The sequence below is a fragment of the Peromyscus maniculatus genome, chromosome 8, assembly GCF_049852395.1.
Source record: "Peromyscus maniculatus bairdii isolate BWxNUB_F1_BW_parent chromosome 8, HU_Pman_BW_mat_3.1, whole genome shotgun sequence".
Classification (NCBI taxonomy): Eukaryota; Metazoa; Chordata; class Mammalia; order Rodentia; family Cricetidae; genus Peromyscus; species Peromyscus maniculatus.
Genome location: NC_134859.1, coordinates 4,436,777 through 4,454,828, shown reverse-complemented (window position 1 = coordinate 4,454,828; position 18,052 = coordinate 4,436,777). Strand labels below are relative to the sequence as shown.

Here is an 18,052-nt window from a genome sequence, read left to right as displayed (position 1 = left end):
TCTGCTGACTCCCCATGGGAGACCTTGTCTTGGGGGAGCTGGAAATGGGGGGTGGGTTGGGGGAAGGCTAGGGGGTGGGAGGATGGAAGAGGGGGATCTGTGGTTGGTACATAAAGTGAATAGAAAATTTCTTAATAATAAAATAAAAACAAAAAAGAAGGTGAGGCAGGTGCTGTGGGATGGTCTTTCTGTACACTGTGAATATATGTTGCTACCATTGGTTAATAAAGGAGCTTGATCTGTGACAAGACAGGAGACAGCCAGGTGGGCAATACAAGAGAGATACAGGGAGAAGAAGGTGGAATTAGGTAGTTGCCAGCCTGCTGCCCGAGGAGCAACATGCTAGCAGACTGGTAACACCATGGCCATGTGGCAAAACATGGATTAGTAGAAATGGGTTAATTTAAGATGTAATAGCTAGCTAGCAAGAAGCCTGAGTCATAAACCAAACAGTTTGTAATTAATACTAAAGCCTCTGAGTGATTATTTTATAAGCTGCTGTAGCTGGGTAGGACACAGGAAAACTTCCAGTTACATCTGGTGTTCCAATGTGGGGCCGGAATTTCGACATAAAACTCGACAAAAGCTTAAAAAGGGATTACAGACCCACAAAAATGAGTCAAATGCAGCTTCTTGGTAGCTGCATTTTTCAGACAGGCTCCTTTGCTGGTGGCTAAAAGATGAGAGGCTCCTTTGAGAGGTGAATTCCTGGTTTGTGCTGGCTGCATGGAGGGCTCTTTTGAGAGATCCTGCTGCAGAGCACGTAAACGTTTGTGGTCAACATGCTGTAAGCTGCTTGGTTCTAGCCGCTCAGCTTAGCAGTTTAAAAACTCTCCTGGTCAAAAAAGGATTATAGATACACAATAAAACAGATTCAGATGGGAAAAAAAATCTCTAAAAGGGTTACACTGTGTTTAAAAATATATGTAGGCTTGAGAGAGGAAAAAAAGGGGCAGAGAAAGTCCTTAAAAAAATAGAGTAATAAAATAGCCACATAAGATGGAAATACATAGAGAGTCTGGATACTGTATATTATTGTGCTGTCTTTGGGATTTTTTAATTTTTTTAGCTACAGAGAGACATTTGATTGTGGGGGCTGCTAAATTAAACCAACATATATATATGTATATATATATATATATATATATATATATATATATATATATATATGTTTTTCAAGACAGAGTTTCTCTGTGTAGCTTTGCGCCTTTCCTAGAACTCGCTTTGTAGATCAGGCTGGCCTCGAACTCACAGAGATCCGCCTGCCTCTGCCTCCCGAGTGCTGGGATTAAAGGCATGCGCCACCACCACCCGGCCTCCAACATATATATTTTAAAGGTATCTTGACTTCAAAATTTGGGTCTAAGGATATGTTGCTTTGGAAAAGAAGTTCTGCTTTTGTTTCCACAGAAGATGAGAAGCTGTGGATTCCTTTCAGGTTAATATGGTTCTATCAAAGAAGACCCCCTGAGAGGTTTCCAATGGGAGCAATGGCCCAGATGATCCAACACCCAGAACAGCTTCACAGACTGCTACAGTCAAGACCTGACCATAATTTTGAATTTTCTCAGGACCCCCATAAGATTGCCAGTGCTCTCAATCAGCAGGAAGTAGTATAAAAAGCTATACCCAAATTCCCAAAATATTGTTTATAAATGTTCATTTTTATTTAAAGGGGATTGATTATAAATTCAATCTCTTTCTAAGGAAAAAAGGGGGTATGATATAGAATTAATAAAAAAGATAGATTATTGAATCTACTTTGATCAAAAAACAACTATTAATCTCAAAATACTTTACATTGATATGGATTTGGTTTATTGATACAAATTTAAGGTCAATTTTGTCATACTGTCTGTATATTTCTACTCTTGTTTAAGGTATTGTGTTTATGCAACTCATTTAAAATTGCAATGTACAATTAAAAAATATAGATTAATAATTAGTCATCTATGATATTCAAACTTATAGTCATGTTAGTTGTTTTCTAGGTATAAAAAGATATAGTTTAATTAGGTAGATAATCTTCAAACATTTCAAAGACATACAGAATATGGCATTTAAAATGTTTTAAGAACTTAGACTTTTCTGAACAATGAGATACATCTGCTCCTGGCAGCACCAATTACTTCAAAGAAGATAATGGGCATCGAAGAAACTCGTTATGGAGTTTGCTTACAATATGGAAAAAGCTAGCCATTTGAGCAAGAAATTGCTCTTGCCTAGACTGCTTGGCAGTATGTTGTGTAAACTGGACATGCAGGACCTATCAGAAAATGACCACTAAACTTTTCCAAAACAAGGCAGGATAGTCCTTCAGGTTCCTGCTTCATGGAAGAAACTGCTAGACATTCTGCAGGACACAGAGAAAAGCGACTGATGAATTTTGCCAAAATAGGTGGAACAGTCCTTCAAATTTCCTGCTTCGCTGAAAAGTCTGCCAGATACTCTAGGCCTGTAGGCTGAAGATGGATGCCCCAATGTTACAGAGGAACTTTGGGTGACTGTCCAGACAGCCAGATGTCTCTGTCATTTCTAGAGTTATGGAATTTGCTTGCACTGCACTTCCTTTTTTCTCAGAATTTTATATCCTTCTGGGATCTTTGATGGAGTTGAAGACTAGATAGTTATAATTACAGTTTTCCTTAGTCACGATAAAAGATAAATTAGATATAAAACTTTAGACTCACAAAAATAGGATAGATGATAGAATATTTTCTTTAATTTTGCCAAATACGAATGGACTAGCTATTGTAACTATAATTCTTGCTTGATTGCTGTTTTGTTATATATAATTTTACTATGTTAAAATGAAAACCTTCCTTTTTGATTAGATAGAAAAGGGGAAGTTCTGTGGGATGGTCTTTCTGTACGCTGTGAATATATGTTGCTACCATTGGTTAATAAAGAAGCTGCTTTGATCTATGGCAAGACAGGAGGTAGCCAGGTGGGAAATCCAAGAGATATAGGGAGAAGAAGGTGGGGTCAGAGGAGCCGCTACAAGCTGCCACCTGAGAAGCAAGATGTAATGGAGCTCAGGTAAAGCCACACATGATGATACATAGATTAACAGAAATGGGTTAATTTAAGATGAGTGAGATGGTTAGTAATAAGTCTGGGCCATAGACCAAGCCGCTTGTAATTAATATAAGCCTCTGTGTGTTTATTTGGGATGGAATGGCTACAGGACACAGGAAAATGTCTACAGGCAGGGGCTGGAGAGATGGCTTGGTGGCCATGAGTGTGCTTGCTGCTCGATTACAAGGACCAGAATCCTAGCACCCTCATCAGGTGGCTCCCTAAAACCTGTAATTCCAGCTCCGAGGGACCTGACACCCTCTGCTGGGGCCCTTGAGCATCTGCAAACACGTGTACATACACAGTCACATTTTAACAAAATAGAAAGTAGTAGTCCAGGGACAGCTCAGCAGTTAAGAGCGAGCACTTGCTGCCCTCCAGTGGACCCTAGTTCAGTTCCCAGCACCCAAATCTGGAAGCTCATACCAACCGTAGCTCCAGAGGATCCAACGCCCCCTTCTGGCCCATGCAGGTACTACACTCACATGCACAAACCCACACAAGGGCACACATAATTAAAAATAGGGGCTGAAGAACTGGCTTATTGGTTAAAAGCACTGGCTTCCCTTCCACAGGACCCATGTTTGATTCTGGCTTCCATGGGCACTGCATGCATGTGGTACACAGACATACATGTAGGCAAAATACTCATACATATAAAAAATAAAGGTTAAAAATTTTAATAAAAGTATCCAGGTGGTGGTGCAAGCCTTGTACTTGGGAGGCAGAGGCAGGAGGATCTCTTTGAATTTGAGACCAGCCTGGTCTACAGAGTGAGTTCCAGGACAGCCAGGGCTACATAGAGAAACCCTGTATTGAAGAGGAAAAAAAAATCTCTTAAAAAATAAAAAATAAAGAAGAAGAAAGTGAATTAATAAAGACAATCTGGCAATGTGGCTCAGTGGAAAAGCACTTACCCAGCATGTATGAGGCCTGGGTTCAATCCCCAGACAAACAAATATCCACCACCAGACAATAAAGGCAACACCCCATGCCCCTTCTGTTTCCCATCTAGCTACTCTGCCAACCTTTCGTGACCCCTCTCCCCTCTCTCCTGCCCAGGACCTTGGAACTTACCATCCCCTCTGCCCAGAACACACTTCTGTGGGGATAAAATGACCTTATATTTTAATTTTCAGTGGAAGCATTGCTTGACCAGAGAAGCCTTCCCACCAGCTCCATCACAAGCAAGCTTGCCTGTGTTCAGCTCTCCCACCCCATTCAAACAATTATGCTTTCCTTGATTTTAGTTTTCTCTGGTACTTTACCTATGCCAATCGACAAGATGCAAAGATCGACGCTATCTCCCCAGGACTCTCTGCTCCAGGCTGGGTATACAGTAGGTATTTAATAAAAGCAACCCAGAAAAGAGCCTAGAGCTGTCCCATCCCTCCAGGAATGAAGGCAGGCTTTGAAATCCTTAATCGCAGGCACCAACCTTGTGACTGATGACCGGGAGCTGTGTGCAGTGGAACTCATGGGCCAGCTCCAACTCACGGGTGTCCTTGGGGCCATTCTCCAGCCTCAGCCTCTGGTGGGTACTGCACTCATGGGCAACACGCCTCGTCTGACCTGTGTGGGTCAGCCCAGAGCCCTGCCTCCTTCTGCCCAGCATTTCTGCCAAGCTCCAAGGAGAGTGAGTTCCAGCCTGACTAAGCAGTACACCACCGCCTCCACCCCCATTCTGCTTTTGGAGACAAAAGCACTAAGCTGGTCACTGACTGGCTACGTGACTGAGGATGACCTCGGACTCCTGATTCTCCTGTCTCCACCTCCTAAGTGCTCAGATTACAGGCCTGTGACCCCACACATGGTTTATTAAATGCTAGGGATGGAACCGAGGTCCACGCAGCTGGGCAAGCACTCTACCAGTTAGATCCCTAGCCTGTTAATGCAGCTTTCAAAGGGACAGGGGAGCAGCCCTCCAATGCACACTGTGTTGTCTGTGTTTAACAGCTGTGTCTGGTTGGGGCAGGGTCAGCAGAATGGCAGCAGCATGGTGAAGGTGGCATCTTAGGTCACAGTGCAGGGCACATTCCCACCTCACCCAGTACCGTACCCAGGAGGCCGTACTTGATCCTCAGGGTGCTGCTTCCCACAGGGCCATGCTGCTCCAGCAGGCCCTGCATGTGGAGTTCTGCCACACCTGGAACCTGCAGCTGGATGTCCAAGGTGGCCGACTGCAGCCCAGCCTCTGCCTTCTTCTCCAGCAACACTGTGGGACAGTAGGCCACAGGCATGGGTGGCTGTCCCCCAGCACACTCCCTACCTTGGGGGCTCAGAGACCCCACCCCTGCCTCTCCTGTCCTCCGGAGCATTGACAGTAAGGCCCAGACAGTGTGATCTCCACCATCCGGGGCCGCGGTGCCTCCTCCGCAGGTCGCAGCCTGCTAAGTGGACATTAAGCGGGCCAGGAGAGGAGAGAGCGGTGCAGTCCAGGTGACTGGGCATGTCTACTTTCTAGAACTTTCAGCTCTGCACGTCTGCCACCAGCCCAAGTGCACAGAGCTAAGCCATACTATGGGACCCCAAAATGCTTACACTAGGCAACCTGCAGCCACTGCCCCAAGTTCCTCCAGCCCAGGAATCTTCCAGAACAGCACGAGGAGCCTCGTCAAGGGCTAGGCTGACAGTAGCACCAGGGCCACACTCTCATCAGACCTGGCTGGACGTGCTCAGACAGAACCCTGGGGACTTAGCTCAGGTGGCACTCAGCCCTGGGTGTGATTCTCCACACTGAAACCTGAGTGTGGTGGTGCACATCTGTGATCCCAGCACTTGGGAGACAGAGACAGGAGGCTCAGAAGTTCAAGGTCCTCCTCAGCTACCCAGCGATCTGCAGTCGGCCTGGGCCATAACAGACTATCACAAAACAAAACCTACATGATGCGTGTTCTAAGTCCAGAAGCTAAATGTGCTTCCCACAGTGGGTTAGAGTCAAAACAGTCCCAAAGCTGTTGCCTTAGAAAGCTGCTTTTTTAGGGTACCTGGGGTGGGCTAAGGAGAAGGAGGTCAGTAGGCAAGTAGGCGGGAGCATACAGGAGCCAGTACCCCTGGATGGACATCAGTGTGAAGGAGGCTTAGCTGGTGGGGGTCACACAGGGACACTGGGCTGTCCATCCCCAACCTGACCACAGAACAAGGGTACTGGCTACTACCTGTTAAGTGAGCCTGGTCATTCAGCATGCGCCTCAGAGATGCAGAGATGGACAGCCTGCTGCCTGCCTGCCACGTGATGCTCCCATCAAGGACTATAGGTCGGCCTGCTGTCACCAACTTTGCCTCCACCTGGGCCTCAAACCGCTGGGTCTTGTTGCCTGACTCTGGCTGCAGGTCACTCTGGCCCTGAAAAAGTCCCAGCATCACCTGGGGATAGCATGCCCAGCAGTCCTGGCTCTGATCCTGTGAGCTCTGACCAGATGGGGGTGGGAGGGAGCTTAACTGAAGACCTTCTGCTTTGACTTTGGCCTCATTTTTTAATACAGGGTCTCAGGTAGCCCAGGCTGGCCTCAAATTCCCTATGCAGCTGAGGATGGCCTTGAACCTCTGAGTGCCGGGATTACAGGTGTGTGCCACCATGCCAGTGTATGTGGTCTGGGGATCAAGCCCAGAGCTTGTCCCACAGCAGGCAAGCACGCTACACCTGAGCCACATCCCCAGACCTCGGCCTAGGTTTTAAAACCCTGAATTGTTTGAAGTAGGTTCCCTAGTCCATAGTCAGGGGGAAGCAGGAGGGACTCGCCTGCCCTGCCCCACCTTACCTCATTAGAGGACAGAGCAGCTGCCCTGGCAGTGCCTAGAATCTTGTACCTCTGTGACCTCTGGCCACCCTGGCCTCTGTCCCAGTCTTGAAGTCTGGGTCCCTATAGTGTCCTCCTCCTGACTCCATTCTGGCCTCTTTAAGATGTTAAGATCAGGGACAGGAATCAGGACTCTGCACAAGGACAACGTGGCAGGAGCAGAGGCCACCCTTGAGGTGGCCAGCACTCTCAATGGCAGGTGCCCAGCTGAAGGGTAGTCCCACGGGCCTCTCTGGGGCCACTCGTAGTCAGTGGCCACAGGAGCTGGGAAAGCAGAGACAGGTGTGCTGGTGCGCACTGCAGTCCTGGAACTCAGTGGATAACAGGATTGTAAACGTGATAACATCCTGGGCTACAGAGTGAGTTTGAGGAGAGATTGCTCAGTGGTTAGAGGACTTGTTGCCCTTCCAGAGAACCTGGGTTTGGTGCCAGCACCCACATGAGTGGCTAACAACTGCCTGTCACTCCAGCTCCAGGGGATCCGATACCTTCTTCTGGTCGCCAAGGGCACCAGACATGAACATTCTACATATACATACACTCAAGCATTTTTTTTTTTTTGAAAAAGAAGAGGAGGGGGGAAGGAGGATGGAGAGGGGAGGAGGAGGAAGATGAAGGAGAGGAGGAAGTAGCAGCAGACAGGCATAGTGATACAGGCCTGTAGTCCCAGAAGCAGAGACAGGAGGATCACAAGTTCTAGGTTAGCCTGGGCTACACAATGAGACCTGTTTCACAAGACAAACAGATAAGAGACAACAAGGTCTATACATGTGTGAGTATGTGTACATGCATGTGAATACATGTGTGTGCATGTGTTCACTCAGGCATACATACACTCCCATTTTACAATAATACACGCAATCCATGCACTGTGTGTCCCAGTGGTGGCAATCTCAACTCTATATCAGGGGCTGTGGGAGGCAGCACATCCCAGACCTGGCACCCACAGAAGGAGACTCCAGTCATAGTTCCTGCATCAAGGGACAGGCAGCTGGGTCTCTCCAGTCCAGTCACTATGTATGATCCCCAACATGTCACACCCCATCAACTCGCTGAACCCAGCACAGCTGCCTGAATTCAGGAGCTTGCCTGCCTCGGTTTCCTCCTCTGCTCTGGGGCTTCCTGAAATCAGTGAAGTGGGGACCTAGGAGCTATGAGAACAGGCTCTAATGAGTTCCATAACTCTAGCTGCTGGCGTTACTGCAGTGGGTCAGAGGTGTGAGAGCTGCAGAGGGCACCCTGGGAGCACATGGGGCTTTCCCACACTGGCACGGAAGGCTGAGACCCCAGGACTGAGAATGAGGAGTCTTAGCCTAGGCACCTGAAGTCATCTTCCTGGGCACTCAGGAGATAGAGGTAGGTGGTGGAGAGGGTGCGGGTCAGAGGTGGTGGAGAGGGTACAGATCAGAGGTGATGAGGGTGTGGGTCAGAGGTGATGATGAGGGTGCGGGTCAGAGGTGATGATGAGGGTGTGGGTCAGAGGTGGAGATGAGGGTGCAGGTCAGAGCTGGTGATGAGGGTGCAGGTCAGAGGTGGTGATGAGGGTGCAGGTCAGAGGTGAGGGGTACCTCATCTGGCAACAGGGTCTTTGTATCTGGTGGCATGAAAAGAGGTTATTAGCCTGAATCCAGTATGACAGGTGTCCCCTAAAAAGAGGCAATTTGAAATGACCTGTAGAGGGGAGACAGTTTGACCAAAAAGGGAGGAAGCCATCTCTGGGCTGAGGAATTCTACAGGTAGAACCCACAGGTCTGGGAACGCAGACTCCTTCCTTCACAGCCTCCCCAGAAAAGCCCTGCTCACGTTCCCAACTGGCCTTCAGAGCTAATGGCCGATACACTGTGTTAAGTCACCCAGTTCTGGGGACCTCAGCCTGACATCAGGAAACCTGGGTGTGGGCTGTTTAACTTGTTTTAATATCTTTCTCTACTCTGAACTTGTGAAAACTTCTATTAGTCTTCTTTTAAAGATTTATTATCTGTTTATGTGCATGGATCTATTACGTGTATGTGCACATGTATGTAGGTTCCCAAGAAGTCAAAAGAGGGTGTCAGATCCTCTGAAACTGGAGTTATGGGCAGCTGTGAGTCACTGGATGTGGGTGCTGGTCCTCTGAATTGTTGAGCAATCCCCAGCCCCCACACTTTCTATTATTGATTCCACTCATTTTTTTCACATCAGTGTGGGATGGGGGCTTTGTTGGACCAGGTCACTGGCTGGGGCAGGGAGACCCGGGAATGGGGCTGATGCAGGTGTGCCAAGAACACAGAGCAAACCTTGACGTAATAGACATCCTTGTCGTCGAGTACCAGCTCCAGATGGCCCATGCGTGTACTCTTGAGAACCTCCATCTTACCTGGGGACAAGGCCAAGTTCAGGGGCTGGGGCTCCACCTTCCAGCCCATCTTCTATCCCCTGAGCCATCAAAGGGACCGGCTCTTGCTCTGGAACCCAGGAGTGAATGGGTGGCAGGCACATTGCCCACGCTGCTGCCGCCAAGGGGTCAGGTGACCAGGGAGAATGCTGTCCTCACCATCCAGCTGAATTTTCTTTTTGGGGTGCAGCAGCTTGAGCCGACACGTCCTCTGCGGCACACTGTAGCTGATGTCCACGCCCACGTCCCTGGCCACACCTGACTGGGGTGTACCCATGAAGAGGTGGGCTGTGGCTTCTTCAGGGAGCCAACTGTCCTTCTGCAAACACAATGAGGGTCCTGAGGAGAGAAGCCCACCGCTCCTCTTCTGAAACAGGGCCTCTTACCCTTGCAGGAACAAGCCCAGCAGGCGTTTCCCGGGCTCTGAACGGCAGCGCGGGAGGGGCGGGTTTTAGGACAGCCTGGCGCAGGACTTTTGATTTTCCCTCAGTGTTGGAGTCCAAGGCTTTGTTGCATGCTAGGCAAATGCTCTCCCACTGAGCTACACCCAAGCTTCTCCAGGTCTTGATTGACAGGGCAAATGACCAAGGATGAGGCTTCTGCAGTACACAACTCCAGCATCCTATCAATGCTGTCTCATCCTAGACTAGTCCTGTTCGGGTCCCTCCTCTTTCTCACACTTTGCTATGCACAGGGGACATCTGCAATCCCCAGGACACAACCCTGTGTTCTGGAGTCAAAACTCTACCATCTTTTGCTTGCTGCTACCAACTCTGCTCCAGAATCTGAGGGCGAGGGTTGGTGAAGCCAAGTTCAGCATCTATCTTTCCTGGCCTTCTCTTGGCCCAAGGGCCTTTGTTTAACAAACTTCCTCTACCCCAAGCTACTGCATATGAAGCTCTGAGAAAAGCAGCTTTGACTTAAGTTGCTTCTAGAACCCAGAGCCAGGGTCAGGGTGAGGCTCAGAGGGACCCTGCAGGCCTTGCGTGCATGTACAAGGCCCCAGCTCCTCCCCCTACACTGCAAACAAGTCAAATAAAATACCACATCCCTGTCCACTCATTTGGCACTTCTTGTGAGGCTAGCCTGAAGCATGGAGAGCCCTAAGTGTGCAAAGCTCCTGCCCCTGGGGCCTGACACCCCAGAGTTGGGGGCACACAACAACCAGACACAGAACCAGGTAAGAGAGCAGCCAGAAATCTTGGTCATGTGGGTACCTGAGTGGTCCTGGGAGGAACATGTGTTTTAGGTCAGGTGGTGGAGATGGACTATCTTTAATGGCCTGTGAGGATGCCTGAGAGAATACAGAATATGAGGTTACCTGGCATTGGAAGAAAGAGTGTCTCAGGCACAGGAGAGAGCCAGTGCAAAGGTCTGGGCACAGGAATGTGCTTGACACATCGAGTCAGAGTTAAATGGTGCTAGGCAGAGAGTCAGTGTGTGCAAAGGTCCTGCAGCAGCAGCAGGGAGCCAGCTCAAAGCCTCAGAGTCCAAACCTGGGTCTTTGTGGCCAAATTCTTGGTGCTGATATGCATGGGGGATCCACAAGCCAGATGGGAGGGAAGGGGCCACTCCACACTGCCCACCTGGAAATGGAGGGTGTAGGCAGCTTCCAGCAGGTACAGCTGAAGTCCTGGGTCCTGCTTCTTCAGAATCAAATTCGCGAACACAGGTACGGAGAGCAGGGAGGGCTGACCGGGCCCTGGCCAGGCCACATTAGTACACAGCTGCAAACCCCAGGCTTGGGACGCTGCAAAGACAGTTGAGTGACAGCTGTGGTTAGCAGAGAGGGCAGGGTGTGGTCCCAGCCACCCATGTTAGCATCCTTCTGAGGACCAGTGCTGTATAGACATTAATCCCGAGAGACAGGACTGCATAGGCCAGGGCTCCTCGGCCTCAGCACACTGTTGACACATGAAGCCCAGTAATCTCTTGAGAGTATCATATATATTACACAATGTTCTATAGCATTCCTGACCTTTACCAATGCCAGGAACTACCACCAATGCCAGTTATAGCAACCTGAAGTTTCACTAGCCATTCCCTAATGCCTCCCCCTCAATTCAGGGGTGCTGTAGAAGGCAAAAACAAGCACACTAGAACCACTAATGCAGCTTTTAATTATTTTTAATGATGTGTGTGTGTGTGTGTGTGTGTGTGTGTGTGTGTGTGTGTGTAATTTTTTGTCTGTGTGTATGAACATGTGAGTGCAGGTACCCAAAGAGGCCAGAAGAGGGCGTCTGTTCCCCTTGAGGTGGAATTACAGGCAGTTGTGAGTTTCCCACTGTGGGTGCTGGGAGCCAAACTCCAGTTCTCTGCAACAACAGCAAGTGCTCTTAACCACAGAGCTCTCTCTCCAGCCCCAGGATGATTCCTTTTGTGTGAGATAGGATCTCACTGTGTGGCCCTGACTGTCCTGGAACTCACTCACTTTATACACCAGGCTGGCCTCAAACTCAGAGATTTCTGCCTTCCTCTGCCTCCCGAGTGCTGGGATTAAAGGCATTCGCCACCACATCCAGCCCCTGAACCATTTTTTTCTTATAAAATTATTTTTTATTTTAAGCTACATAAATATCTTTCTCTGGAATGTACCAAAATGACTTGCTTATGGGGTTTATAGCTTGGGATAAACATAATAAACAAAATTTCATCTCTATTGCACAGAGCTGTAATGTAAAAATGACTTATAGGCTGTATTTTTCAGAAAGCAGGTAACTCGACAGTAATATGTGGAAGGAACTCTCCTGTTGAAGCCTGTGTGATGGAATGGATGCTCTGACTGGAATGCCTCTGTGCTCTGGAGGACGCCAAGCTTCCTCCACACACAGCCACGGGGATCTGCTCAGTCTCCTCTCAGAATGGCTTGCAAAGAAAGATTCAATACATCTTCTGGCAAAACGCTTTGATACAATTTGTGTTGATTTCAGAATAGGATTCATAATTTTGATCAACGGTGAGTTAATGAGGTTCCGTGGTAAAGAAAGCTAGGATGCTGTGGCGTACTTCATGATGGCTGTGAGGCGCCCCTATTCCAGACCCAGAACTCTTCATGCTGTGCTCACTGAGTCAGCATAATTCTGAAATACTCTGCAAAGACCGGCATAGCCTCTAGCCCAGGCTTGCACTAACAAATGCACACCAATCCCCCTCCTTTCTCCAGCGTCATGCGAAGCCCTGGCATCCGCATCAGCCAAATCTTGATTCCCACTCAAATCCTCACAACGGTCACCCTGAGCAAGAGAAAACAATGCCATTTTTTATTTTTTCTGCAAGTCTAGATGTCTCTGAGGCAGTATCTTTGGCCAGATCTTTTTCCAGACCTTCTCTGTAGACTCTTCATTTCTCTGGTTTCTTTTACAATGAGAGTTTTCACCTGTTCCAAGTCCCTTCACAGCCCACAGGTCATTTGTGTCAAGCTGGGCTGGAGTTTTAGCACACTGAGAGCCTCCTCCTCCAGGTGACCTGTGAGGGCTTCCCTCTGAGCTTCCTCTGGGTGTGTTCCCAGAGGTGTGCTGTCTTGACCTGCATTGCTGAACTTTGGTTCTCTTGGTGCCAAGGTCAGTGATGATTATTACTTCATCCACACCTTTAACTGTTACAGCTTTGTGCAAGACAGCAACATCCAAGGGTGGATGAAAGCTAGGGCAGGAGTCACTGCTGACTTGGGAACCTCTGGATGGTTCATGGTTTAGTGACTCTTAGTTACTTTTCTATTACTGTGAAGAGACACCATTACCAAGGCAACTGATTTAAAAAAGCATTTAATTTGGGGTTTCATGAGTCCAAGTGTTAGTGTTCACAATCATCATGATAGCAGGGGGACAGGCATGGTGCTAAAGCAGCAGCCAAGAGCTTCCATCCTGATCCACAAGTTGAGGGCAGAGAGGAGAGAGAGAGAGAGAGAGAGAGAGAGAGAGAGAGAGAGAGAGAGAGAGAGAGAGAGAGAGAGAGAGAGAGGAGGGAAAACACTAAGTGAGAATGAGGGGGGGGCTTTTGAAACCTCAAAGTCAGCCCCTGGTGACACACCACCTCTAACAAGACCACACCTCCTAATTCTTCCTAAACAATTATGCTAACCTGGAATATGCACTCAAATGTGTGAGCCTCTGGGGGCCAATTCTCATTAAACCACCACAGAATATATTCTTGTTCTTGATGGCCAATAAACTAGGCCTGCCAGAGGAATTCTGATGTCACTGCCATTTTAAAGAAATGTCTTTTTCTTTCCCTTCTTCTAAGGATCTAAAGAGAGGCTCTGCTCTGAAGGCTTCAGTCTCCCCAGGACCTTTAAACCATGCACACTCCTAAGAATGGTCTAGCCCAGTCTGCTTGGCCCGTGGTCCTGGTAGCATCCCCACTTGGCTGAAGCAGAGGTTAACAAACTGGCCAAGAAAGGACGGACCCCCTCCTGGACTGGTGGTTCCTGTCATAAAGAAAGCAGCTACAGCTGGATGGAGTGGCGCACGCCTTTAACCCCAGCACTTGGGAGGCAGAGGCAGATGGATCTCTGTGAGTTCGGGGCCAGAGTGGTCTACAAAGCAAGTTCCAGGACAACCAGGGCTACACAGAGAAAATTTGTCTCGAAAAACAAAACAACAACAACAAAAAGCAGCTGCTCCTCCCATGCCTCTTAGAGGAAGGAGGAGCTGACTCTCATCCGATCCTCTTAGAGGAAGGAGGAGCTAACTCCCATCCGATCCTCTTAGAGGAAGGAGGAGCTGACTCCCATCCGATCCTCTTAGAGGAAGGAGGAGCTAATTCCCATCCGATCCTCTTAGAGGAAGGAGGAGCTGACTCCCATCCGATCCCGGCCTCTGAGGAACCGATTGGCTCGTTACTGGAGTCAGGTGCATCCTCTCCACCCCCAGGAAAATGAGTCTCCACTAGTGCCGTAAATTTGTCTTGTACATTCAAGCAATAATGTCACTTCAAATAACTAGCTTTAAAAAGAAGGCAGGGGAGGAAGGAAGGGAGGCGGGAGAGGAGGAGGGAGGGGAGGAGGGAGAGCAGGCAGGACAGCTCAGTAGGTAAAGGTGCTTGCTGCCAAGCCCATCAACCTCAGTTCTGTCCCCAGAACTCACATGGGAGGAGAGAAGAGACTCCCCTAAGTCGTAGCCACACACACATACAAATAAATAAACAGGTAACAATTTTTTAAACAAAGGAAAAAAAAGCACCCAAGGAAAAAATTAAAAGGATAAAAAGAAAAGAAAAGAAAGTGCCTAGAAACATGCTCTGTCTCTAGTCGCTAATCCTGTCTCTAATCTCTTAGTCCTCCTCCACGCTACTCAAAAACAAAATCTGGACCAGGAGTTCAAGGTCATCCTTGGCTACATAAAGAGTTAGAGACCAGCCCAGGCTGTCTCAAAAAATATATATACATATGTGTGTGTGTGTGTGTGTGTGTGTGTGTATACATATATCTATAATGTGACTGGGGATGTAGCTCAGTTGTGTAATAGTCAATGCTTCAACTTGACAGGATCAGGATCATTTGGGAGGCAAGTCTGGTCTATAAGGTATTGTGTAGATTAGGTTAGCCTCTGTGTAGATTAGGTTAGCCTCTGGGCGAGTCTGTGAGGGGTCTTCCAGATTAGGTTAATGAAGGAAGGAACCCCCACCCTCATTGTGGGCCCAGGACTGAATAGAAGGAGAGTGAGAACCGAGCAGCAGCATTCACCCCTCTGTGTCCTGACTGCAGGTGTGTCGCTGCCAGTGGCCTCCCGCTCCTGTGGCCGCGCCTTGCCCGCCATGGTGAAGTGATCCCCTGAAGATGTGAGCCAGAATAGGCCATTTTCCCCTTAAGCCGAGTTTTGGAGGCAGGAGGCTCAGTTCTGCTGCTCATGACTTTGAGACCAGCCTGGGCTACATAAGCCCTCATCACAAATAAACAAAAGTTCATCAGACACCTCTGTACATTTCATAGTGACTTTGGTTTTTCCCAGGGTGCAAGACTAGAGGCCAGGTTGTTAGGGGACTAAATGTCGGTGACACAGATACTTTTGGGGAGGAGTTTGGAGGTCGTCCACCACACCCAGGACACCCATCTCAGGCCGAGAACCAGAGGCCCGCTGCCTACCTTCATGGGAACAGGACCGGGACTCAGAGAAGCCGTGACCTTCACTTAGGTTCTTCACACTGTCCCCGGTGACAAGATACAGCCTGGAGCTAGTGGAAGAGGATGAGTTTGACAAATTGTCCTTGTCACATGCAGGCCACTCCCCGGCAACCTGCCCCACCCAGCCCCTCCTCCATGAAGGCCCCCTACCTCATCTCTTCCCATAAGCAGCTTACCCCCATCCCCCACCCCCTTTGCAGACTCCGCCCACTTCCCGGTCTCCCGGTGGTGAAGGCCCCCACCTGAAGCTGAGTAGCTCCACTGAGTCCTCTGGGGCATTCAGATGCACTCTGAGGTTCTGACCCTTCCTCGCTTGGATCCCACCGTCTAGGCTGGCGGTGCCACGGACACGGGTCAACCACCTGAGCCCGGCCTGCCCCAGGGTCCCTGCGGTGCCCATCTGAGCCGAGACCTGAAGGAGGACACTGAGGGAGGAGGGACAAGGTCTGGTGCCTGCACCCTCTGGGCCACCATCCAGTCCTCGCTGTCACCAGCCCATTGTACAGATGGAGATGCTGAGCCTCCGAGGGGCTCAGGACACAGCCAGGACGCTTCAGCCACCCCCGCCCAGTAGAGGATGTGTTGTCCGTGTTCTCAGTTATACTCAGAACCCACAGACTGCTTGGCTGGGTGGTGGGGCAGACCGCCCAGAAATGAGACCATGACTTACATGCATTCCGTTACCCGCTTCCAGACCACACGGCCTGGTCCTGTGGCAACCTCATTTGAATCTGTTTCCTCACTAACAGTGGGTTAAAGAAGGACCTGCCCTCCTTGCTCCGTGGTCACTGGGGTTTGGCTCCTCTCACCTCCCTTGGGAGGCAGAATGTGGTGATGTGACTAGAGACGGTGTGGCCCGACCCCCTGTGCAGCCCCAGGCTGACAGGATGGCTGTGGAATGGATACTTCCCACAGCCCGGATGATGGATGCCCAGTACCCCACATCCTCAATCCCCTACTCACCCCAACTTGGAGAAGTCTGTTACCTGGGCTTGATGTAACCCCTCAGGGAGAAATCTGAGAGTTGCTGAAAGTCAGCCACCCCTTGGACATGGATGCTGACAGTGGCCAAGGCGTGTATGGTGAGCCTGGCTGGAATGCCAGACATTGTGGGAAAGAAGAGCTCCCCCACAGCCAGATTCAGCCTCCGGGTCACCTGCATCTCCTGCCCCTGTGGTCAGAGAACCATAGTGACAACCCACAGCCATGGCTAGGGACAGGTGATCTTAGCATGGGGCACAGGATACCCACTTTTCCTCCAAATACAAGTCATTCCAGAGATACAGGTGAGGGGAATGAGGCCATGGACATGAATGGTTGGCCCAAGGCCACATAGCCCGCAGGAGTAGAGCCACCCTGGGAATGCAAAGGTCTGCTTATTGATCAAAGGCCAGAAAGGAAGGTGGGCACAGCAGGTGTCTCGGACAACCAGTGACACAGCACTCAGTGTGTCCTAAGCAGACCTGGGCACTAACTTAGTCAGCGTGGGCCCTCTGAAGGAAACATGCTGCTTTATTTAATATCTCTGTCTCAAGACTGGGGTATGGATGGCTCTGTGCAGAGAGCTTGGCTAGCCTGCATGAGCCCTGCACCCCACCCCCAGCACTAAAAAGATAAAAAGAGCTGAATATCTCTATGTCTGAATCAGTTGTCAAGACCATGGCAAGACCCACAACAGGCCCAAAGTGGGAGGTGGTGTGGGGAAGGCCTTGTGCTCAGGTATGACCCTAAATTTCATGTCCCAGGGTCAAAGGGTAGGGGAACAGGGGTAGGACTCAGATCAGAGAACTGTAAGCAGAGGCAGAGGGAAGGGGATGGAGACAGAGACACGAGGCAGGGCACGGTGCTGTAGAATACTTTTATGATAAATAGAAGTAGAAATCTGGGGAGAGGGAAGATCTGGGAGTGAGAGAAGGAGGAGGACTCCAGGGGCCAGCCACCCAGCTACACAGCCAGACACGGAATAAGAAAGAAAGAGAAGACTTACAGAAATAGAGAAAGGTAAAAGCCCAGAGGCGAAGGGTAGACAGGATAATTTAAGTTAAGAAAAGCTGCCTAGAAACAAGCCAAGCTAAGGCCGAGCGTACATAAGAAAGAATAAGACTCTGATTTATTTGGGAGCTGGGTGGTGGGTCCCCAAAGAACTAAAGAGTAAATAAAAAATAAAAAAACAACTACAGTGCAGGGCTGAGGACAGGGAGTAGCGGCAGGAGTCACGGGAGAGGGGTCAGGGACAGGGGTTGGACAGGGAGTACCTTGAGGAACGTCATGGCAAGTTCAGCCAGGTGCAGAGACCAGCGTCTCCTGTGGTCCCCCAGAGGCCCACAGTCCAGGGAGCTCAGCTCGTGCCCGAACACTTTGACACTCAGCCGGCAGCTTGGTGCTGGTCTTGCCCCGTACCACCGGGCTACCTGAGAAAGAACCGGAATGAAGATGGAGAAACTTAGGGTGAGCCAGGCAAAGCTTCTGGAGTAGGAGGAAGGGTGGGCTGCTAGAAAGGCCAAGGGTGTGTGGGGCCCAGCCCACCAGACACTCTCTCCCACGCATGTTCTCCGACATGCACAGTAGTGTCCATGGCCCAGTGCAGGTGTGAACATGAAGCCAGCATGAATGAGCTGTGATGAGCCGGCTCGGAACTGCAGCTGCTTTTCCCTGCTTCCCTTCAGCCCCTGTAGGATC

General features: G+C 49.5%; 1 protein-coding gene across 1 annotated transcript in view; it reads right to left on the bottom strand.

Moving 5' to 3' along the window:
• LOC107402064 (uncharacterized) overlaps positions 1-18,052 on the bottom strand; it is a 130,204-nt gene that overhangs the window by 73,597 nt on the left and 38,555 nt on the right. The window contains exons 17-27 of the mRNA XM_076577794.1: positions 17,629-17,784; positions 16,360-16,544; positions 15,616-15,798; positions 15,335-15,423; positions 14,936-15,022; positions 10,839-11,002; positions 9,412-9,571; positions 9,155-9,234; positions 6,237-6,423; positions 5,138-5,293; positions 4,517-4,650 (exon numbers count right to left, since the gene is read on the bottom strand). Coding sequence (XP_076433909.1) covers positions 4,517-4,650; positions 5,138-5,293; positions 6,237-6,423; positions 9,155-9,234; positions 9,412-9,571; positions 10,839-11,002; positions 14,936-15,022; positions 15,335-15,423; positions 15,616-15,798; positions 16,360-16,544; positions 17,629-17,784 — 1,581 coding nt within the window. The remainder of the gene's footprint in view (positions 1-4,516; positions 4,651-5,137; positions 5,294-6,236; positions 6,424-9,154; positions 9,235-9,411; positions 9,572-10,838; positions 11,003-14,935; positions 15,023-15,334; positions 15,424-15,615; positions 15,799-16,359; positions 16,545-17,628; positions 17,785-18,052) is intronic.